The sequence below is a fragment of the Anas acuta genome, chromosome 2 (genome assembly GCF_963932015.1).
Source record: "Anas acuta chromosome 2, bAnaAcu1.1, whole genome shotgun sequence".
Lineage (NCBI taxonomy): Eukaryota > Metazoa > Chordata > Aves > Anseriformes > Anatidae > Anas > Anas acuta.
The window spans coordinates 120,368,807-120,392,768 of NC_088980.1; the positions used below are offsets into that span (position 1 = coordinate 120,368,807).

Sequence of the window (23,962 nt, forward strand, 5' to 3'; positions counted from 1 at the left end):
ACAGGAGCTTTGATGAGTCCTCTTAGTTTTCTACTCAGTGAAATATTTCAGTTTCGCTGGAGTTTTTTCATTTAATCTTAAATGTTTAGCTTATTCCTTGGAGTGAAAGCCTGCTCTTTACTGAAAAGCATGAAACCAGAGACAAGATAGTAAGTCTTCCACTGATGAAGGTGGTGGATACAAGAACAGTCACTCAGTTTGTTTAGCTATTTTGATGCTATAGTAACATTTTCCTTTAAAAACAAAACAAAACAATATATTCTTAAAAGAAACAATGACAGAAGTTAAGAACGTTTTCAGTAAAATTCTCTTTATAACACATCTTTATTTCAGGTACCCATATGAACGAATAGATGGCCGAGTAAGAGGCAACTTGCGTCAGGCAGCTATTGACAGGTTTTCAAGACCTGATTCTGATAGGTTTGTTTTCCTGCTGTGTACAAGGGCAGGAGGTTTGGGCATTAATCTTACTGCTGCTGATACCTGCATCATTTTTGATTCAGACTGGAACCCCCAAAATGACCTACAGGTAATATTACAAGAGGTGATTCAATTGAAAACTTTTTTTTTTCCTGTTTGCTGTGTCTTGTAGGCAAATAAAATTCCAAAGTGTGTTGTCCATCTCTTAAAAACATAAGGATTGTTATTTATATTGAGAGCAATAACTTCTAAAGTAAGATTTCTGTATTGATTTTTTTCCTTATCTTTTGTCACCTGTAACTGAGTATCTGTCTTATTTCATCAGGCTCAAGCACGATGTCACAGAATTGGACAGAGCAAATCAGTGAAAATTTACAGGTTGATAACAAGGAATTCTTACGAAAGGGAAATGTTTGACAAAGCTAGCTTGAAGCTTGGCCTCGATAAGGCTGTGCTACAATCTATGAGTGGAAGAGAAAATGCTACAAATGGGGTAAGAATTAATATAAGGTTCATGATCAACAAATGCTAAGGATGTGTAACTCCTTCCTTATGCTTCAGCTGGAGAACAATAGTTTTCAGATAGAGTATGGCATGTATGTTAAAGTGGGGTTAATTAAGGGCAAGGCTACATGAACTGGCTTAGACTATCTAATGTATCATTAATTGCTCAAAGTAGGCAGGTAGAGTCATATTCCCTCAATCCTCATTCACTCTCATCATTCCTGGGGTTGATCCTAGCACCTTTTGGACTTTTTACAGTCCCTTCCCATACCTTGTCATTCCCCCCCCCCCCCCCCCCCCCCCCCAATACCCCCTCCTCCCCCTTTTTTTATTTGCTTTAACCTTTTTCCTTTGGACTTCTTTGCTTTAGCTTTTTGTCAGGTTGGTAAGTGTGGTAAGTCAAATGTGCTCTCAGGAGAAGCTTAGCAGTCATCAGAGCTAAAGTAAAGGGATTCAGTGACAATGAATTATTAAATTGTTTGAACCACTCATATAACTTCACCCTGAGAATGTCGTTGTTTGCATTCTACTTTCAAAGGTGACTTCAGCATGAATATTTAATTGACCAACACACCATTACCTTAAAAGTTCATTTCCTAAAATGCTAAATAAAAAGACAATCAATCTGATTATGCTGTCGGATATAAACATTGACTGGTGTCAAAAAAGCCCACCTCTCTTATATGTTACAGGTGCAACAGCTTTCTAAGAAAGAAATAGAAGATCTTCTTCGAAAGGGGGCATATGGTGCTCTGATGGACGAGGAAGATGAAGGGTCTAAGTTTTGTGAAGAGGATATCGATCAGATTCTCTTAAGGCGAACGCACACAATTACTATTGAATCTGAAGGAAAAGGCTCAACGTTTGCAAAGGTGTGCACTGATATTCAGAGAAAAATAATAAAATGTGACCAGGATAGATGAAGTAGTATAAAATTTCGTTATGTGTCAATTTAATTTTTCAATGTACTTTTGTGGGACTTCTTGCAATAGTTGGAACATCTGTATTTTCACTTATGATGGTTTATGTGCTTAGCTTTTTTTTTCTTGAAAAAGTCATTTTGTAAGTCCTAAATATTGTATTTACCAGTGAAAATAGACATTCTGTGTAGCATGTAGTTAAGAAACCAATGCATGTGTTTTCATATTTACTAGGCTAGTTTTGTTGCATCTGGGAACAGGACAGACATTTCTTTGGATGACCCTAATTTTTGGCAGAAGTGGGCAAAGAAGGCTGAGCTGGATATTGATGCTTTAAATGGAAGGGTAAGAGCTTTATGACAGTACCCAGTTCCATTAAATTGAAGATTTTTCTCCTCCTAAATTTTTACATTTCCGCTTTCATTTTAGAATAACCTAGTCATTGATACACCAAGAGTAAGAAAGCAAACTAGACTCTACAGCGCAGTCAAAGAGGACGAACTGATGGAGTTTTCAGACCTGGAAAGTGATTCTGAAGAAAAGCCTAGCACAAAGCCCCGTAGGCCTCAGGACAAATCACAAGGATATGCAAGAAGTGAATGTTTCAGGGTAGAGAAGAACTTGTTGGTTTATGGGTAAGGATATACAGATTAAATGTTCTGGTTGTGACTAAAAACTGAAAATATGGAAATGATACGTGGTAAATAACGCTTCTTTCTCTTTTTTGTGTTCACATACCTTCTGGGTAACCTTTACCTCATTACACTATATGTTTGCCAGTCAGATTTTAAATTGCTATATATATAAGTTGCTTAAATATGTCTTATTTAGCTTAAAGTATCTGAGTGTCTTACAGATGGATATGAACTCATTGGTAAAATATGTGGTTTTGTTCTGGTTTCTTACAGTGTAAAGAATGCCTGAATTATCAAGGTTAATCTCACTTTTCTAAGTATTGTGGAGATTAACAAAGCATATTTGTAAAGAAATATGTGGTTGTGAAATCAAGTCAGTCCAGAGCTTTTTGGTGTAGATTCTGGTATTTTGGTATGACTTGAATTGAGCAAGATGAGGCTTTGTGTTTTTCCCCATTGGATTTATCAATCTGAATCTCATCTCTTTGCAAGCAAGTAGCTGTATTTGACTGCTAGCACAATGGGCTTCAGAAAAAGTGGCTTTATTTCTAGGGAGTTGTGCACAACAGTTGCTAATAATGAATTTCAGGATCAAAATAAAACTGATTCCCCAAATCCCATGATTGTAGGAATTGGTTGAGTTTCCTGTTCAGAGCTTACTGGGACTATTAGAGTTAAACATATGTACTTTATTATTTTGAGTATAGTTCAATTGCAGCTTTACGAGCAGTGAACTTATTGCCTGTTCTGTAAAATAAACATTCTTAACTCTTTGGTGCTGGAATTTGGATTCCCTGATGTAACCTGCAAAGGCAAAATGCATTAGAGCTAATACAGGAGGTCCCAACTTGCTTGGCACCAGGAATTAAATTGAAAGTCACAAATTAAAATACCAGTGCCCTGGCTGTTGTATTGAACATATTTTTCTTGTAGCTGGGGTCGGTGGACTGACATCCTCTCACATGGGCGCTATAAACGTCAGCTAACAGAACAAGATGTGGAAACCATCTGCCGGACTATCCTTGTATATTGTCTTAATCATTATAAAGGGGATGAAAATATCAAAAGTTTCATCTGGGATCTGATCACTCCAACTGCAGATGGGCAAACTCGAGCTTTGGTTAATCATTCCGGTATGTCTACCACAATCAAATAATGATGCTAGTAAATAGGAAAGAATTGCTTCAGTCATGCTATGTATTTAGTTCAAACTATAGCTGTTCTGACATGTAGTAGGATCTTGTCAGATTTTATGAGTAAGGTGGGCTTTGACTGTGTCGGTACTTAAAGGGGAACTCTCCCTCAGACACCTCATTGGATGCAGTGCTCTTTGTCTTAAACTGGTTCTGAACAAATATTCTAGCCTAATTTTAAAGATATCTTCTACTGGAGTTAATCTCTTTCAAATGGCCATAAATCATAAAGCTTGTTTCCTTATGGCCATTCAGATGCATGAGAGTTTTTTACAGAAATATTTATATAACACCATTTTCTGGCTAGCTCTCTGCATTTTTGAAATCTTCACACCTAAATTTGCATTAAAGTTTTGGTTGATTTTGTTATTTACAATTTTCTAGCTAAATTACATTGCTGTTCAGTTTTTGGTTATTGCGTTGCCCACAAGGGAATTAATATACCAGCAATCTTTAGCTGTAAATGTGTTTGTAATGCAGTTTGGGGTGAGAGCTTTTCTATTGAGACTGTATAAAAAATATTGGGCATTTGTGTAGGTCTATCTGCACCAGTGCCCAGAGGGAGGAAAGGCAAGAAAGTAAAAGCCCAGAGTTCACAACCAATGCTTCAAGATGCTGATTGGCTCACAACCTGTAATCCAGATGTATTATTTCAAGAAGACAGCTATAGGAAACATCTCAAACATCATTGTAATAAGTAAGTATTAATAAATATTTCACTTACACTTCTCAAAGCATATAGTAAAAAGCATTACAGCTTCTTTGGGTATGTTTTCAATAGAGCTTTGGGGCTATTTAATAGGATGTAAAGAATATTATTGTTTTTAATTTGGGGTTAATCAACCTATCGGATATCTGGATAATTCTGTAAGTTCTTTATGACTTATCTGGGCTTAAAACTCAGTTATGAAGAGTTGTTTTGTACTTAACAAATGAGAATGGAATCAAAAATGTGGTTATTCTTATTAGTATACAAAGGACAGAACGTTATTTAAGTCTGTTTCTCTTCATAAATGGCCATCCCAATCTGCTCTGCACTGGTGTGGCCTAACCTCAGGTTCTGTGTGCTGTTTTGGGTGCCACGATATAATCGGGACATAAGTGTTAGAGAATGTCTAAAGATAGTGAAGGATCTAGAGGGCAAGCCAAATGAAGAGCATCTGAGGCCCCTTGGTTTGTTCAGCCCAGAGCAGAGCAGGCCAAGGGGAGGCCTCATGGCGGCCTGCAGCTCCCTCATGAGAGGGGCAGGCGCTGAGCTCTGCTCTCTGGGGACAGCGGCAGGACCCGAGGGAACGGCATGGAGCTGGGACAGGGGAGGGTCAGGCTGGGGGTTAGGGAAAGGTTCTGCACCCAGAGGGTGGTCGGGCACTGGGACAGGCTCCCCAGGGCAGTGGTCATGGCACTCAGTCTGCCAGACTTCAAGAAGTGTTAGAACAATGCTCTCTGACACCTGGTCTGATTTTTAGGGGGAACTGTGAAGCCAGGAGTTGACCTCCATGATCCTTGTGCCAACTCAAGATACTCTATTTTTTTATCCCAACTTGTTGCGGGGTCTACCAGGTTAACATCCTCTGCCTTAGTTGTCTTCCTTAGATGTTAAATATCCAGTTCTTAGATTCCTGAGTTTCATGAAGTAATTCACCTATCCATGGGTATATCTCATCTCTTTGTTATTTTGAATCACTGCCCTGATTTGATTTTTGCAATTCTAAATATGTTACTAAAGCTTATGGGAATAAAGATCATTCTGTTTTGATTTGAGTGTTTGCTTAATTGTTGAACAAATGTCTCTTAAGAGCATCTCTTACTTTTTGTTTTTTCTTTTGTTTTGTAATATCTTAGTTATTTTTGTCAGCTTCTTTCAAGTGTTCTGCTTCTCCATCTCAGTTTTGCTTTATATTCTCCATTATAGACAAACGTAACCCTTGCCCCAATTCTTTTTGTTTTTAATTTAGGCTCTTAATTGGATATGCACCATGCAAATATAATGCATTGCTACTGAAAAGCCATCATTACTTTGTGTTTTTAATATTCATTGTGTCTTATTAATACTGTTTATTGGAAAGAATTATTGATTTGAAAAGTACCTGTGGCCTGTCAATAGGGGGTGTGATGTGAAGGAGGAAAGTCATTTAAGGGGTTTATTAGCTCATTTCCAGATGCTAACCAAGCTTAATTCTCAGCTGACAAAAACAGATACTTATGGAATTATACTAGCGAGTCTACATCCAAATAAACTCCCTTTTGACTTTTTTTTCTAAACTGTTAGTCAGATCTGTTATTACATTTCACTTGCTGTTAAAGTAATTAATTTTATTTCTGTAACATGTCCTCATTAGTTGTTATATCAGTTTGCAGATCAGACTTCAACTCATTTTTAAAATACTGCTTCTGTTATAATACAGTAGAAAAAATTACCAGGATCAGGAAGGCTGATAATTCACCGTGCAAGAGTGTTTTCAGGTGCTATCTTTTTCCTTCACTTCCCTGATCCACCAGGAGTAAGTGAATTGTAGAAACAATATGTTTAGCCCAGGTGAAATAAAGCAGAGGTGGAAGCCAATTAATAAGTAATTTCTTTCAAAAGATAGTAGCACCAGTTGGCTTTGTAAGAGCTGGTGTCCTTTTCTCATGTGTAACATTTATGCTGTTCTAATGTAGAGGACTCCTAAAAGGTGCGAAGACCCTCTGCTTTTTGGGTTTGTTTTTTGTTTTTCTCTACTCCTCTTCTTCGGCTTGCTGTAACAGCTGTTATTGCTTAATACAAAGATGATAGAGACCCTCAGCAGCTTATTTACATAGCCACACAGGGAGCGGGGACACCTTACTGGTCCCAGTTATCACGCATACAAAAAGAAGCATGTCTGACATGTTTCGAATTGTAGACATGACCTTGATCCAAATCCCTGTTCTTCCAAGGACTGCTTGAATAACACGTGCAAAACTGGGTATTGCTCCTATTGCATCAGATCTCTAACGAGGAGCTCTCAAAACTGGTGGTCTAAATTTTTCATGCAACTGGGCGATCAGGTTACTGCCTCCCCGGTCACCCTCGCTGTTCCAGGAGCAGCAGCAATTCAACAGTTGCTGTGATGGATTTGGATACAGGGAGAGGGCAGGCTGAATAATCTCCATTTTAGCTGGTACTGATTCTACTTCATGAACTAGGCAGCAGGGGGTGCCCTGAATTGGGTAAACATGGGAGAACATGATGATTTTGAGGTAGATTTTTTTTTTTTTTCTGCAAAGATGACCTCTTTTCTAGTCTCCTTGAGAATCCAGAGTCTGCCATTCTCACTTCTGCCAGCTTAAGCTGTGGCCACACCACCTAACAGCGGTTTCAGAAACGTGGTGTAGCAGAGATGGGGAAAACAAAGATGGGCAAGGAAGGTTTTTCACTTCCTTATAGCACTTAGGTTGTGCACAAGTAAAATTAAATAGCAGTTTGAACTATAAAGAGTAAAAATAGTTAATATCTCCTAAGGGAAATGGGGGATTATTTTTTCCTCCCATTCTCGGAAGCAAAAAGTTGTATAATCTGAAAAACCTGACATTCCATATTGAGGGTTTATTGTAAGGTAGTAAAACCAGATTTTATATCTCGTTTATTCCTACAACTTCTGATGTGCTTCCAAAAATGGTATTAAGGCAGCAGCTGAGGAAATTTTATGAGATAATGAAGCAGAACAGTTACTGAAAGCCATCTGCTCAGTTGTTTACAAACTTGCTTCAATACTTCAGAGGCAGTGGTAGAGTACGTGTCTAAACTTCACAAGCTGCACTAGGTAGAACTAAATGAAATGCGCCGGGGCTGGGCTGCGCTCGGTCCCTCTCTGTGCAGTGTAAGCGGTTGCCAGGCAGGCCTGTTGGAAGCCAGCAGAAAGCACCACACAGAGGTGATTATGTGCCACCATCTGTCACGCTTCAAGCCTACCATACAGCATGGCTAATCAGCCTTGGCAGGATGATGGATGAACAGCAGCAGCTGCCAAAAGCCACTGTTGGCAAACAGTCCTGAAGTTAAGAACTTTTTCCCCCCTCTGCCTTCCTCTCCAGGGTCCTGCTGCGTGTCCGCATGCTGTACTATCTACGACAAGAAGTTATAGGGGACCAAGCAGACAAGATCTTAGAGGGTGCTGACTCAAGGTTAGTGCAAGTGCAGGTTGATTTTTTTGCTTTCTGCTTCTGGCTTATATTAAAGCACATGTACTATAATAATTGCAGCATTTAAAGGTTGTTCTACTTCCTGTTAAATGTCTGTTCTCAAGCAGCCTTATTGTTTTATCAAGCGAAGGGGGTAATTTTCTTCGGGGAGGGAATAGTGTGGGAAATGACAAAAGCAGATTTTCAGTTTTGCTAACGTTGAAGGATTATTCTATCTCAATTTTAAAAATTAAAAAAAAATATAGATAAATACTAAGACCTTAAACGAGTCACGGATGGAAAACCATTGGCATTCTACTCCCAAAATAGCCTAATGTTGTTTTGTTGTTGTTTTAACCATCCGAATTATTTTTCTACATGTTTTAGATTGTTTTTTTTTTCCCTTGCATCAAAACGCATATTTAAAAAACAGCACGAACTACTTTTTTAACATCTTTGTCTTAGTAGCATTTTTGAGAATGTGTATAATGCTGTCTTTGCAGTGAAGTAGATGTGTGGATACCTGAGCCATTCCATGCTGAAGTTCCTGCAGACTGGTGGGATAAGGAGGCGGATAAATCCCTTTTAATTGGAGTATTCAAACACGGTAAGTGATGTCTCACTCTGAACAAAACTCAGTTGTAAAGCTTTCTGTGTGTAGGACTGTTCAGTCATAATATTAACAAGTATTGTTCCAAAGAACTGTTGGCTTGTATCTCCCTTTTTTTTTTCTTGCCTGCATTAAAAACCTAATATGAGCTGTAAATATCAGATGCTGTTTTTAAATGTTTGCAGAACATTTGAGAAGAAAACATTACTTTCTTGGCTGTAAATAAAACAAAACCATATTTGTTTAAATAATAGCCAAATAGTAAGATAGATCTCCATAAACTTTGCTTCCAGCACTGCTTCACTTGCTAACTCTGCCAACCAGTGTCAAAGTGGACGGTGGGCTTAACCTCTGCTATTAATCTGTACAAGTGCCTCCTGGGCTTTGTTCCAAGCAATATTTCACAAATGTCAGTGTTGAGAACTCCCGGCTCCCTTGAGTGGGATGCAGCCTTGTTAACTTTGAAAGGCTGGGGATGCAGAGCTGGCATGATATATACAGTGAGCGATTCCTGATTATAATCCCAATTCTCTGGAGGTCGCAGAGGTATTCTCAGCAGCCCAGCCTGACTAAAGGGGAGAATGATGGCTTATAAAACCTTTCATGATTACAGTTTGGCTTGAGGCTCTACAGCAGTTAGGAGCAGTGTGTTGTAGTACAAATCCTAATTGAATTGTGCTGTTCTGCCTATGTACAGCAGCTCTGTTTTGTGGGCTCAGCTGAGGCAAGTCTAGTCTAAAAATCATTTTCCTGCAGTGCACTGTTGGGATCTGCCATTTTCCATCTAGTCAACTTGGGCAGTAAAAAAGCAAACAGCAGTTTGAAAACCATAGAGGGAACAGTGTCATCTTACTGACATGCATCATCCTAAACCTAATAAGACAGGTTCGTTGGCCTTACGTATAACCTATGTATACAGCGTTTTTGCAGCCTGCATTGAGGGTTCCAGCAGTGCTGCAGCTATAAATGTGTGTGTGTGTGAGGGGGGGGGGGGGGGGGGGGGTGCGTGTGTTTCCATTCACATCTGCATGTTAGCAGTAGGGAGTTGCTGAATGCGGAGAACCACTGCAAAAGTCCTATAGGAATCTTAAACAAGTTTTTCTTGTGAAAGATTTTCACTTTGCCTTATAGAGAGATGACACGGAAGAAAGTTTATACTTTTGATTTATACTATTTGCTAATATTATTGATGTCAAAATGTTTCTTAACTGATGAAATTTGCCAATATGAAAAAATTCAGTACACAAATGAAATGTTTTTTCCCCAGTATCTTTCTTCTTTTAATAAACAGATCCTTTAAAATCACGGTGACAGCTCCTTAGTTTTATTTAAAAATAAATAAATGAATCCAGAATATTATAGTTTGCTACCTAAGCCGTTGTATTTACAGTTGGTCATAGCTTTACAAAAAAATTGTTTCCCACTCTACATGCAGGTTATGAGAAGTACAATTCCATGAGAGCTGATTCTGCACTGTGCTTTCTGGAACGGGTTGGCATGCCTGATGCAAAGGCCATAGCAGCTGAACAGAGAGGGACAGACATGTTAGCAGATGGCGGTGATGGGTAAGGACGACATGAAAAAATTAATAAACTTTATCAGCATTGTATATTTTGGCATGGATTCATATGTCATATTCTGCTTACATCTCGTCTGAGGACCTGAAGGGATCATATAATGTAAAAAGTATGTAAAATTGTTTACACAGTTGAGCACGAAATATAAATGTGTAACTTGGTACACCATACTGATGGCTTTTGTAGCTTTTTTTTGCCTTTTTTTTCCCCAGAAAAATAGCCTCCTCTCAAAAACAACACATTTAAAATATCTGTTTTAAATATTTTATAGAGGTGAATTTGACAGAGAGGATGAAGACCCAGAATATAAGCCAACCAGAACTCCTTTCAAGGATGAAATTGATGTAAGAACTCCACATTTATGTAATTACTAGTATATATAGTCATAACTGATACTCCATGTTTATCTTAATGTGTAATTCTTATGTTTGTAAGCTACCAGATAAACATACCTTACAAACATGCTTTTCTGCTGTGTTTGAAAGATAACATATTTTTCTCCTCAAATGATAACATATGGTCAAAACTCTAAACTAAAATAACTTCTGTCTTCTCTTAAAGGAATTTGCAAACTCACCTCCAGAAGACAAAGAAGAGTCCATAGAAATCCACCCAAGTAAGATTATATCAAAGACATTTTAAAAAGGCACAAATAGACCATTTAGGAAAAGGTGGACTGCTTGTAGTACCACGTGAGGGAATAGGTTGTGTTTTGGGAAAACATCACAGTAAACTTTTTAGTGCCAAATCTTTTCATGCTTCACATCTTTCAAAAACAATTATTTACTATGTTTGAATAATCCCACATTATGGTTTTCTGGGTTTCTAATTACATAGGAGGAATTGTGATGATAAAGACCGGATATTTCATAATGCTGCCGTTGATGTTTTTGCCGAGATAATCTTGAAGTTATTGTAGATATGTTCCTCAGTATGGAGGAAAATTACCAAGTCTAAGTGAAAATAATAAAGTGGGAAATCATAAGCATAGGTGTTTTCACAGAGGTGGAGTGATATTTCTTAGTAACATATTTAAAGCTACTGCATTAATTTAAATACTTAAAGTATTCATAATATGTTTGCATTCATAACATTGAATAATAACACTTGATAGTTATCTCTAAATGCTTCAAAAGCATTTTGGAGTTCTTGGAGTTGGATGGTTTTATTCTATTTTTTATTTCCTACCAATGTAGTTATCCTGTTTCTAATTTGTTCTGCACCAATATTAATGAGGCATATGTTCTTATCTGATTAAACAGGAATCCAGTCTTAGCCATAGAAACATTGAAATGTTTAGTGGTGGTTTTGCAGTGCACAAATACTTCTCTATTCTCTAGACAAGCACAGTGAAAGCAATGCAGAGTTAGGCCAACTCTACTGGCCCAACACTTCAACCCTGACTACCCGTCTGCGTCGCCTCATTACTGCCTATCAGCGCAGCTATAAAAGGCAACAAATGAGGCAAGAGGCACTAATGAAGACTGACCGCAGGAGACGTCGGCCTCGGGAAGAAGTGAGGGCACTAGAAGCAGAAAGGGAAGCTATAATAACTGAAAAACGACAAAAGTGAGTTTTTCAGTGATTCTGTTTTTTTAATCTTCTTTAAGCTTGCATGTTACCAGTACTTCTGTTTTGAAAGAATAAACTGGAGGGTCTCGGGGGCATCCAAACTGTTTTGGCTGTCCTTTACCCAGCAGCCTCACTTTTCTTGTTTCTTCTTTGACTAGATGGACAAGAAGAGAAGAAGCTGATTTTTATCGTGTGGTATCTACTTTTGGAATTATTTTTGATCCTATAAAACATCAATTTGACTGGAATCAGTTCAGAGCATTTGCCAGGCTTGATAAAAAGTCCGATGAAAGTTTGGAAAAGTATTTTAATGGCTTTGTGAATATGTGTAGACGAGTGTGCCGGATGCCAGTCAAGCCAGATGATGGTAAGTTTTACTGACTGTAGAAATCAATGTGACTGTTAAGGGGACAGTAGGACTGTTGGAACTTGATTCCTAGATGCAGTGATTTAGAAATGGGCATACATGTGATTGATGTTAAACGATACAAGTTGCTGTCATTGCAGAACCTCCTGATCTTTCTACTCTGATTGAGCCGATCACAGAAGAACGTGCTTCCAGAACTTTATATCGCATAGAACTGTTACGGAAAATCCGTGAACAGGTTCTTCATCACCCGCAGTTGGGAGAGAGGCTAAAACTTTGCCAACCAAGCTTGGACCTGCCAGAGTGGTGGGAGTGTGGTAAACATGACAAAGACTTACTGATTGGTGCTGCTAAACATGGAGTCAGTAGGACAGATTATCACATTCTTAATGATCCGGAGCTCTCTTTTCTTGAGGCCCACAAAAACTTTGCTCAGAACAGAGGGACGGGTAATGCAAATACTGTCTCTTCTCTAAACCCTCTGGGTGCTGGCTGCAGTCAAACACCACCTATTGTCCCATCCACACCAGTACAAGAAGAAAAGACTACAGAACAAACAGAGTCTAAAGTTGAAGGGTCTGAAAATCCAGCAGCCAAAGAAAAGTCTGATATCAAAGAAGAGACAGAAGTTGCAGATAAGGACACTAAACAGGACTGCGATGCTGAGGCTGAGCCTGGCTCTGTTAAATGTGAATTGAAAGACATAGAAACAAGTACAGATGTAGACCCAAAATCTATTTCGGAAAAAGGCTCAGAAGAAGATGAAGAAGAGAAACTGGATGATGATGACAAATCAGAAGAATCCTCCCAACCTGAAGGTAACTCACTGATCAGATCAACTCTGTGTGCTTACCATGAGCCCCACAGCTGTTCTAACTTGGGCAAGCTGATAAGTAGCATGCAAGGAGTCATTTTGGAGCTTGGGTTGGGGTACATGTTAGCAGTTCTTTCTTTCCATGTATCGGGTGGCCTGATAAGCTTTCAAAAAGCTATCCAGCATCAGTGGGGTTTTCTCCCACAAGGGAAGATTTCCAAGATAGCTTATTGATCCAATAAGCACGGTCTCTGTGCCAAGTGCAGAAGGCTAAGGCTCTGTCATAATAATGACTGAACAAAAGCCTGAGTTAGAAATGTAGTGTCAAGCATGGTTGTCTTAACCTATTTAGTTAGGTTGACATGGGGTGGTTGGGAAGTTTAGTAGTTAATGCCTGGTCATGATTGTTATTCAGCAGGAGCAGTTTCTCAGGGTAAGAATTTTGATGAAGAAAGCAATGCCTCTATGAGTACCGCAAGGGATGAAACACGCGATGGATTCTACATGGAAGATGGGGATCCTTCTGTGGTTCAGCTTCTTCATGAGAGAACGTTTGCCTTTTCTTTCTGGCCTAAGGTTGGTTGGGGGTAGAACGGGATGCATCTTTTTCAAGACAGTTGAAATATGGGAAACGTGTTCTGCAAAGTAACAGAGTGCTTTATACAATGCTGCACTTCTAGTGGACGTGGAACTATTCTCTGTGAATGATTTGTGAAATGGCATTTTATTCTTCAATTCTGTACAAATTAGCAGAAGAAATGAATGGAATTGCTTTATGGTAGATGGTATCATTTAGTAAAACAACAAACTGCTGACAGACGTGAGTTCCACAGAGGCTTCAGAGCTGTATGACCGCAGGATCATACCTCTCACACCTCCATTGACAGAAGCAAATTTATGATTTTGAATTATGGATTTCATCTGCAGAGCAGTCTGCAGTGTTGAGAGCAGAGATTTTGTAAGATCACCTTTTCATTTTGGGGTGGGGAGACTGTAGAGAAGGGTACTGGTGACCTACATGATCTAAGCCATTATGTAATGTTGACAGATGTAATTGTATTAAGGTGCCCTGCAAATATAAGCAGCGGTTTTACATAGGATAAAGCTATATCTTATTTTGGTAACAATGCAGAAATGTATCTAATACTTTTTTTTTTTTTTAATATTAAACTTTAACCTCTTAATAAATGCATACATAATTTAGTACTCTACTTTGCAGAAAGGGGAGAGAGAGAAATAAAGTAGTAATAGTCTTAAGCTTACTAATCACCATAACAGGGCCATCTGGTTTGGGAGGGAGGGGTATGGGGGGGGGGGGGGGGGGACCTTGCTCTTAATAGGCTTATTCCTGGAGAAAGCAAGCAGTCTGTTGCAGCTGCTGATTTGCTAGTGTCTTTTGCACTGTTTTGCTGTTCGGGAAGCTAACTGATGCTCATGTTCCCTAAGCAGCAGTATTTCTCGTAGTTCTGAAGTTTCTTCTACTTCAGGCAGGTTAGCATAGAATCTGCCTGAATGCTGAAACAGAAATAAAAATGATATTCATCTTCACTGCTTTCAGTATGTATTTTGGAAATGTGAACTAACATCTTATTTCAGGCACAGTGTAAAAATAAAACAAAAAATCCCTAATCTATATAGATTCAGCATAAGTAGACTAATAAACATAATTAGAGATTTTTAGTGTACACGCTTCAGTGAAATTTGAAGTGATAATGGGCGTGGAATGAAAATTGACATTCATTAGATGTCCCTAGGTTGGTGCCCGTTTCATAATGTTGAACTTTATTAATAGTGACGCTAATGAGGATCCACTTCCTAGGACAGAATTGCAGATCCAGCCTCTTGGATCTCAACAACTGCAGCTTTAAGATACCGCTTACAGATGTTTTGATTTTTCCCTTCCTAACTGTTGATTTTGCTAACAACTGAAGTTCAGCGGTGTAAAATAATGTCAAGTTTCTGTTAAAACTGCCAATTGGTATGTTGTCAAGAAAATTTGTTCTGTCTTCCTCTTTTGCCTTAATATAAATGCTTATTTTAAATGCTAGTGATACTAAATTTTGCAAAATTCACTGTGCATTAGCTTCTGAGAAGGTGATCAGTTAATACTGACCTGCAGGAATAGTTGGTTTTGAGTGTACTTAAGCTTTGCAAGCTGGACTATGTAGGTACGCTCGCTTAACAGGCCACTTTTGCACTAAAGGTTCATTATGTACTTTTCCTTTATGCAGGACCGAGTAATGATCAACCGATTAGACAACATCTGTGAAGCAGTGCTGAAAGGGAAGTGGCCAGTAAATAGGCGCCAGATGTTTGATTTCCAGGGGCTCATACCTGGGTATACTCCAACAGCTGTGGACAGCCCTCTACAAAAAAGGAGCTTTGCAGAGCTCTCCATGGTTGGTCAAGCCAGCATCAGTGGCAGTGAAGATATCACTGCTTCTCCGCAGTTATCAAAGGCAAGGCTGCATCTTTCTCATTCTTATATTTTATCTTGTATGCATTTAGGTACTACTTTTGCATAATAGGAAAAAATAGCATTTCTATTTCTTATCCTATTTAATCTAAAATAGGAAAAATAAATAGTATTACTTTAAATACAATGAAGGCTTTGTTTTCTGAGTTACATGTTTGGACTTCTATTTTTAAACCAGTATACTAAACAAAGCTTTGTTAATGTTTGGAAATCCTTACATTTCATTAGGAAGATGCACTGAATTTATCGGTTCCACGTCAGAGGAGGAGGAGACGAAGAAAGATTGAAATTGAGGCTGAGAGAGCTGCTAAGAGGAGAAATCTTATGGAAATGGTTGCCCAGTTACGTGAGTCTCAGGTGGTCTCAGAAAATGGACAAGAAAAGGTTGTAGATTTATCAAAGGCCTCACGAGAGGCGACAAGTTCTACCTCAAATTTTTCATCTGTTACTTCAAAGTTTATCTTGCCTAATGTCTCCACACCCGTGTCTGATGCCTTTAAAACTCAAATGGAGCTGCTGCAAGCAGGTCTTTCACGCACACCCACAAGGCATCTACTAAATGGCTCTTTAATAGATGGAGAACCGCCCATGAAGAGGAGGAGAGGAAGGAGGAAAAATGTAGAAGGGCTTGATCTGTTATTTATGAGCAACAAACGGACATCATTGACTGTAGTAAGACAGCAACCTTTTTGTCTCCTATTTGTTCTTCTGTGTCTAGTACTGTCTGAATGTGAGTTTAAAGTGTTGTTATACTCTTGCTAATAGTAATGTACAGTTCTTACCCAACCAGTTTTTGCTTTGTGTTTAGAGCTATTATTTCTTTTTGAACCTGATAAAATGTTGTTTGCATCAAGTTTTTATTGTAGCAGTTTGTCCCTGAGATTTTAGTAGCTTCTACCTTCGAAAAGACAAACACAATTTTCATATTTTTTTAAATTTTTATTGCAAAGTGTATCATATTATAGCATACATTTTGAAAATTAAATTTATCTTTCTTTACCCTGTAGAAGGGGAAGGTTTGGGGGTCCATTAACTGGGAATGCATGAAAACTACTCTGTCTTTAACTATGGTCTTTAATGTACAAGGCTGATAAATTTACAAAATTCCCTAATGTGGCAGTATTGCTTCACAGAGTATGAACATTTAAACCCAATTAACTCTTGCCTATGCAGAATCTCCTTCAGCCTTTAACTTTAGACCCTGAAATTATTTCTCCCAGGTAACTGTTACCTTAATTGAGACTTAATACTGGTGTTAATGTTTTCAGGAGGATGCAGAAGTGACCAAAGCTTTTGAAGAAGATATGGAGTCCCTACCAGCAAGGAACATTCCATCTCCTGGTCAGCTAGACCCAGACACTCGCATCCCTGTAATCAATCTAGAGGATGGGACCAGGCTGGTGGGAGAGGATGCTCCCAAAAACAAGGATTTAGTTGAATGGCTTAAACTGCATCCCACTTACACTGTAGATATGCCAAGTTATGTACCAGTAAGTATGCGATTCTTGAAGTGTGCTTCTGCTAAGAAAGTTTTACAGATACTGAAACAAATTTTTTCATACAGGATGCAGTCATTGGATTTTGTAGCTGGCTGGATTTCAGTGGAGGTTTTCTCTTTAAGCTACACTTACTATAATATCTAAACACCCAAGAGGCACCAGAATACCAGGGCTGATTTTCTTCTTTTTTAATATTTGTATTTAACAATACGTTAAAACAGTATTTGTGTCAAGTTGTGCAGAATTTCTTCATCTGCTAATAAGATTTTTCTGAGGATAGAATAATTGGGTGCTTCTTAAAATGTTTGTTAGAAGAAGGTTTCTTAATGGATGATTTTTGTCAAGAAAATGAGAAACTAAAAAGCAATACATTTCTCTCATTTCCAGAAGAGTGCAGATGTGCTGTTTTCCCCATTTCAGAAGCCGAAACAAAAACGACACAGATGTCGAAACCCTAATAAACTGGATATAAACACCTTGACAGGAGAAGAAAGGGTACCTGTTGTAAATAAGCGAAATGGGAAGAAGGTAAAAATTAAGTTAGTTCAGCAGAGTTGTTTAATACTGTCTTTGCATGCGGAAAGCAGGCTTTCTATTCCAAGCTTTCTTTTTAAGAGAAGTTTAATAGTTTGGCACGGGCATTTATTCTTACTGGAATCTACCACTCCCTTTAATCCTCCTTTTGCTCTTCTGATATGTTCATATCATTTAAGTTGAGAAAATAACTCCTACTTTTTGAAACTGTATAATTTATTTCCTCATATCAGATAAGAATTTCATTACGAGTATTGCCTAAACTGCGGCATTTGACTGTATTTTTTTTAGCACCGTCTTCTCAATTCTAGTATCTTTAGCTAGTTTCCATTTAGTTTTCCACAATCTGAATTGAAAGTCTTCATTGTCATCCTACCTCAATGAAAGTGCATAGATGGAAAATGTTTGTTTGTGTTTTTAAGTATTACCATATCTTTTGCATTAGATGGGTGGAGCTATGGCCCCTCCAATGAAGGACTTGCCAAGATGGTTGGAAGAAAATCCTGAATTTGCTGTTGCTCCAGATTGGACTGACATTGTTAAACAGTCTGTAAGTGAAACTTTAATTCCATGCCTCACTGTAGATTACAGCATGGAAAAGTTGAAGGCCATGTACATTTTTCCGTGCAAGTACTGATGATGATTAAGTCTTTATCTCATAGCTAGTTCTGAGCTGAGGAAATGGTAGCATTAGGAGGGGAGTTACCCAGCTAGGGGAAAATGATGATAGAAGTTTGCTCTGGAGTTAGATTGCAGTACATTGGAAAAATCAGGTACAGTAAAGCAACCTTCAGAATTTGTTTTGTTGCTTTTTTATATTTTATGTATACAAAAATATAAAGCAAGCGGCAATGAATTCTTCATCTTGGTTTGGTAGCTAGCAGTACCCAAGGACTGACTTTTCTGCCTTTTACTTGAAAACTGGTGTCTGAAAATAGAGGGTACAATTCTTCAAATACTTATTTTAATAAAATACCACTCAGCATACTAGAGTTCCTTGGAAAGTACAAGCCATGGACTCGTAACTGTAGTATCTTTTTAATGAAGTTACAGAGTTTCAGCATGTTTTGTTCTGTGTTTAAATAAGCAAAAGGTGTGACTTTGCTTTCTTCAGCTTCTCTTATGTGTTCTAGTGTCATTCAGTTTGGAAGTAGCTAGTCAGCCTCTGCTTTGCCAGGATTGAAAAACAAGTCACTTTTGGAATATCCAAATAAGATAATGGAAGAAGTAGGAAGGATTTTTATCTCCAATTAATTGCTGAAATGTATAAAAGATGAGAATAAAACTCTTTTTTTTCTGCAACCCCTTTCAGGGTTTTGTTCCAGAGTCCATGTTTGACCGTCTTCTCACTGGACCTGTTGTGAGGGAGGAAGGAGCAAGCAGAAGAGGAAGAAGGCCAAAAAGTGAAATTGCCAAAGCAGCTGCAGCAGCTGCTGCTGTAGCATCAACTTCGGGAATCAACCCACTACTAATGAACAGTCTGTTTGCTGGAATGGACCTCACCAGCCTCCAGAATCTACAGAACCTGCAGTCTCTCCAGCTCGCAGGCCTCATGGGCTTCCCGCCAGGGCTAGCAACAGCTGCAGCTGCTGGGGGGGATGCTAAAAATCCGGCTGCCATGTTGCCTCTGATGCTGCCAGGGATGGCAGGGTTGCCCAATATGTTTGGACTAAGCGGATTGTTGAATAACCCGATAACGGCTACTACTGGAAATGCCACTACTGCTTCCGGTCAAGGAGAGACTGAGGATGGCGCTTCAAAAGTTGAAGAGAAGAAAAATGAGAATGAAGAGGAGAACAAAGACTCTGAGAAAAGCACAGACACTGTTTCTGCTACTGACTCTGCAAATGGATCTGTCAGTGCTGCTACTGCGGCGACTACCGCCACTGCCACCACTACCACCACCACCAACACTGGATTGCCCGCAAACCCTCTGGCCTTCAATCCCTTCCTGCTGTCTACCATGGCTCCTGGCCTGTTCTATCCATCTATGTTTCTACCTCCAGGACTGGGAGGATTGACTCTGCCTGGTTTCCCAGCACTAGCAGGACTTCAGAATGCAGTGGGCTCCAACGAAGAGAAGGCTACTGACAAAACTGAAGGAACTGCCTTTAAAGATGAAGAAAACCTAGAAGGCAGTGATGCAGAGGAGAGCCTTGATAAAACTGCAGATTCCTCCGTTTTAGAAGATGAAATAGCACAGGGTGAAGAATTAGACTCACTTGATGGGGGGGAAGAAATAGAAAACAATGAAAATGATGAATAACCAGTACCAGTTACAGTTAAAGTGTTTTAAACTTTTGACAAGTGGTAGTCCTACTGTTTACACTCACAGTTAATGTCCATACTTAGTTTTTATAAGCTGTTCTGTAACATAGTGTAGCAAAAAAAAAAAGTTCAAGTCATGTTATACAGATGTGTCAAAAGGTATCTTGGTCATTAAGTATTGTGCAGTGCATTATTTATTATCCCTAGGAGAGATGAAATTTGAGAGGTGATCATGTCTTTTTAAGGAAATTGACATAATGCTCTGCTTTTTTTTTTCTTTTGGTACCATTGGTATTATGAAAAGCAGCAATTTGTAACCGAGTGGCACTAATAGAAGGAAGTGCTGCTTAAAGGAAGGATGAAGTTATATATTTAATTTTTTTATTTTTATTTTTTTTTGCTGTGAAGGTCAAGATGAAATTTACCATACATATCGTACTTGCGCTTCATTTTGACTGTATGGGAGTTCACCCACTCACATGCGCGCACACACCCACACACACACTCTCTCTCTGACAATCTTCATGATAGTGTGAATGTCTCTGTCTTGAGACGCAGCAATAATAAGGCAGCTGTTGAATGTGAAGAGTACCTTTTGGAAATTTACCCGCGGAGAAGGTTCTTACAGGATAAAGCTACAGTTTAATCGTCTCGTGATCTTGTAATGCACTGGTATAAACAAAAAGAAAAAAATCAGGTACCTTTTTTAAATTAAAGGACTTTGTTACTTTAGCCACAAAGCTAAACAGCATTACCTCAACTCTAAACTAGCCTTGAAGTTTACAGACATGACTTTGTAAATGTATTGTTTTTCTTTGTTGTGATGTCTTTTTATTTTTTTTTTCTTTGGAAACTGCTATCATGTAAGATAAGATGTAAATTGCTGCCAACTGTAGTAATGATGCTTTTAATAAAAGTGACCCATGATATGCAGAGATGTAATTATAGAATGCAGTGTTTAGGGACATCACAACTGGTGTTCGCTTTTTGTATTTGCATTGTGGCTTTCTAAAGCATTTTCTGCTCTCTTCTTTAATAGATTAGTGGCTGTAAATGCCGAACTGATTGTCTTCACGGGACTAGGCAGGAAGAGAAACCTTGAATTACCTTCATATTTTCCACTCTAAGTAACTCTACAGAGAGGCACACTAAAAACCCTACTTTACTCCTTCAAAGGGGCATGAGAGACTGAGAATACTTTAAAATGTGTTCAGCATGTGATAATATGGTACACTAAAGAACAAAAGGGCAAAAGAAAAATGAGGCTTTAATAGGCACAATATCTAGGTCATTTATCCTTGGTTAATGGGTAGAAAAACACAATGCTGTAGTGACAGCAAGGGATACAAAGGCTCTGTGGTATCCTGTAGACCAGAGCTTGTGATGCCAGAAACCACTGTGTCAAACAACCTACATGAAACTAAAACTGACCCACTTTTCATAAAAACCAGTGTCTCTTCTGGAGAGCTACTGATTTGTACCCTTTTGTGACCTTTGATATTTGAGATAATGTACCATTGGAGAAGTTCTGTTTTCACAGTGTTGTCACCTTGACACACACATACACAACCGTCTCAATGGTGAGGAGAAAAGGTTAGATTTTCAGTGGAGTACATGAAAAATTAGCCATTTGAGTAGCCAGCTGTGGGTGGACCCCTGTCTTATGATTAATTTTACCTGTGCTTTTGGAAAGCTGGAGAGCTGCAAACCTCGCCCTTGCATCCGCTGTGATTTTGCCCAAGAGCTCAAATGGAGGAGTACTGCAAGGCCAGAACTCAGTCACGAGGAGGACGCATGAAAAGGGGTGAACTCGCCCTGAAAGGAGCATTTCACGAACAATGAAAGTAGATGAGAAATGAAAGCTCAGGAAGTGAGTTTTGTGTGAATGAATCACAGACACGCACTGCTGAAATGAATAGATGTCAGAATGTCTTGTACTGCCACTTAAATATATCATACGCAGTTAATGAAGGTCAGGAAGGAGCTTCTCCCCCCACGTACATCACTGAACAGTTGACGAGGTGTGTTATTCCTGCCTCTTTCGAAAGCATCACACGCAGACCACGACAACAAGTGAGAGGCTGAAAGCCAAGGTACATTAACTTGATCGGGAGCGTTGAATTCACGTTGGCTGTTATTGAAGTTTTTGAGTGGCTGGTGTCTTATTTTTTCATCTGCTTAGAGAATTTCCCCTGTAAAAGTTGCTAGGTGCTTCCTGTTGTATTCCACCTACTGATATAAAATAGCCCCTTTTTTTTTTTTTTAATTCAGTTTTATAATTCCCAGCAAAGATTTAAACACTAATGATATCCCTTGGGAGGCCTCTTTTTAATTGGCAAGGATAGAAATTATATTGTTAAATGCCACACTAACCCTTTTTATTCTCCTAACCCCCTTCCTATGCTGAAATGAGGAGGAAATTTGGGTAACTGCCTATTTCTGCCTATGGGTTCTTGGCATGGAAACTTCCAAGTCATGGCATAGGGTGTCCCAGGGACAAATAGGTAAATCTTACCCCTTTTTCAAGTGTTCCTCAGTTTGAGTATTACTTGTCTGCGTTTCGTAGTCAAAGGAAAACTGAAACTGAAGAAGTGTTGCAGCAGAGCAAGTGCCGCAGTGATGGGGGAGTCTCTGTACTCTCAGTGTGCTTTGCCAACAGCCTCACTTGCTATGGGCCAAACGGGCTGCTCAGCTGTTGAAAAGAAGGTGGCATTTGATTTTTGGAAGGGATACGGGCCCCTGGTATGAAAAATGAAGTGGGGGGATTGCCATCTAATGTCCAAGAAATGTATTACATGAAAATATGAAGGGTTTTCTTTGATATGACACAGAGTTACTAACATGTTAATTATTGCAAAGATCCTTAAAGTTTTGAAGTGTCTAAGCGAGTAAAAGTTAGGTGCATGAGATGATTAGAACAGGTACTACTCTGAACTCAATTCCTTTTTGCTTTTTTGCCTTGCACCCTTTTTGCCCATCTCCCTTTGAAGCCTTTTTCTGCCAGGAACCGTTTCTTGTTGGACCCCTCCCTCATGGTCACAGAGCTGTTAGTGGGGTGCCAAGGAGTACAAGGGACTTTCTTGTTGCTTTGGAGAAGAATATGTCTGTGTCATAGCAGTGGTCTGCGTGCTAACACTCCATGGCGTGCAGTCCTGAGAAGAGAAGCAACAAAACGACAACAAACCCGCTCAGCTAAAGGGCAGATTTTTTAGGACCTTGCCATAGAAGTCTTATGGACTTGCTTCCTAAATCTGAACTGTTGAGGAGAGATGGTTGAGAGATGTCACCGATGAAATGGCAGACAAATCCCTAAACTGGTCCTAAGTATCTTCTGTCAGCTGTGGTTTCTCGTTTCATATCAGTGTCAAGCAGTGTGCCATGTACAAGCGTACCGCAGGTTGGCACAGCGCACGGCTTTCCCCCGCTGAGGACCTTTGCCATTCAGTACAGCAAAATAAGCATTTTCCATTGAAGAGAAACCTAAGATTTCAGGGGATGGGGGGAGGAAATCGATTGTATTTCTAGTACCAAGCCTTCTGTTGAGTTTCATGTTGCATGCAAAACTGCTGGGATGTACAGAAAGGCTGCGGACCTGCACCATGCGCTTCGGCTACCTCCGAATCCTCGATGTCGGGCTGGGAATGGCAGGGGGCACAGAGGGCTCTTGGTCCTCCTGCCCCACGCTCTTCCCTGGGGGCCTGAGAGCCCCATCAATGCTTTCTGGCTCCGTTCAAAGGAAGAGAGCACTGGCTGGAGGCTTTGCTGCGCACGCTGTGTAAATAAGCTGTTGTATTCCTCTGGCTGGAAGCGATGCCTTCGTGAGACCTCAACTTGGCTGCTTAAATAGGCAGGTGGTGCTTTGGGCGTATATTCTAATCTTAAGTTGGCAGTTCGGATGAAAACAAGTGAGGGGAGTGAAATGTTAAAAACTGGAGAGTGCTGTGATCAAAGCTTGATGAGTTTTGGAAGCGATAAAAAATCTTCTAAATGTAAGGTGAATGTGCTGGCTCAGTCTGCGTGCAATCTTAGGTAACAGATTTGGTGCAAAACGGCAAATATTTAGGATAACATGATCTATACTGCAAAAATATATTTTCTAAAGGGGGACAAATCCCTGTCACTAAATAGTTCAGGTTTTACAGCTTTTATAAATCGCTGTCAACACTGGTAAAATCATTGCATTTACCTTGTTTGAGCCGTTTGTGTTGCTTCAACTTAATACTGATAGTTTACAATCTGTCATTCGTACTCAGCCTTTGCTTAAAAATGTAGATACCAGTGAGATTTGCAAGTCAGATATTTTATTACAACCCTGGTAATTGCAGCCTGCTTTAAAAGCGAAAACCAAACCCACCCATTTAGGAAGTTTGTTCAGAGCATGTAGATGCAAGAACATATCGGGGCATCAAGCTATTTTTTTTTTCCCTTTG

At 39.3% G+C, this 23,962-nt stretch overlaps 1 protein-coding gene across 5 annotated transcripts in view; it reads left to right on the forward strand.

Annotated features, from left to right (window-relative positions):
* Window positions 1–20,465, forward strand: part of CHD7 (chromodomain helicase DNA binding protein 7) — a 129,289-nt gene extending 108,824 nt beyond the window's left edge. For 3 of the 5 annotated variants that reach the window (XM_068671943.1, XM_068671944.1, XM_068671948.1), the window contains 22 exons: window positions 334–529; window positions 746–913; window positions 1,617–1,796; window positions 2,079–2,189; window positions 2,274–2,479; window positions 3,413–3,612; window positions 4,210–4,369; window positions 7,729–7,818; window positions 8,319–8,422; window positions 9,861–9,990; window positions 10,274–10,346; window positions 10,564–10,618; window positions 11,343–11,571; window positions 11,733–11,941; window positions 12,082–12,759; window positions 13,171–13,331; window positions 14,987–15,214; window positions 15,460–15,903; window positions 16,500–16,721; window positions 17,118–17,258; window positions 17,710–17,814; window positions 18,577–20,465. In XM_068671943.1, coding sequence (XP_068528044.1) covers window positions 334–529; window positions 746–913; window positions 1,617–1,796; window positions 2,079–2,189; window positions 2,274–2,479; window positions 3,413–3,612; window positions 4,210–4,369; window positions 7,729–7,818; window positions 8,319–8,422; window positions 9,861–9,990; window positions 10,274–10,346; window positions 10,564–10,618; window positions 11,343–11,571; window positions 11,733–11,941; window positions 12,082–12,759; window positions 13,171–13,331; window positions 14,987–15,214; window positions 15,460–15,903; window positions 16,500–16,721; window positions 17,118–17,258; window positions 17,710–17,814; window positions 18,577–19,530 — 5,044 coding nt within the window. In that variant the 3' untranslated portion in view covers window positions 19,531–20,465. The remainder of the gene's footprint in view (window positions 1–333; window positions 530–745; window positions 914–1,616; window positions 1,797–2,078; window positions 2,190–2,273; window positions 2,480–3,412; window positions 3,613–4,209; window positions 4,370–7,728; window positions 7,819–8,318; window positions 8,423–9,860; window positions 9,991–10,273; window positions 10,347–10,563; window positions 10,619–11,342; window positions 11,572–11,732; window positions 11,942–12,081; window positions 12,760–13,170; window positions 13,332–14,986; window positions 15,215–15,459; window positions 15,904–16,499; window positions 16,722–17,117; window positions 17,259–17,709; window positions 17,815–18,576) is intronic. The other 2 variants (XM_068671946.1, XM_068671945.1) reach the window with 2 other exon arrangements.
* The last annotated feature ends 3,497 nt before the right edge of the window (window positions 20,466–23,962 follow it).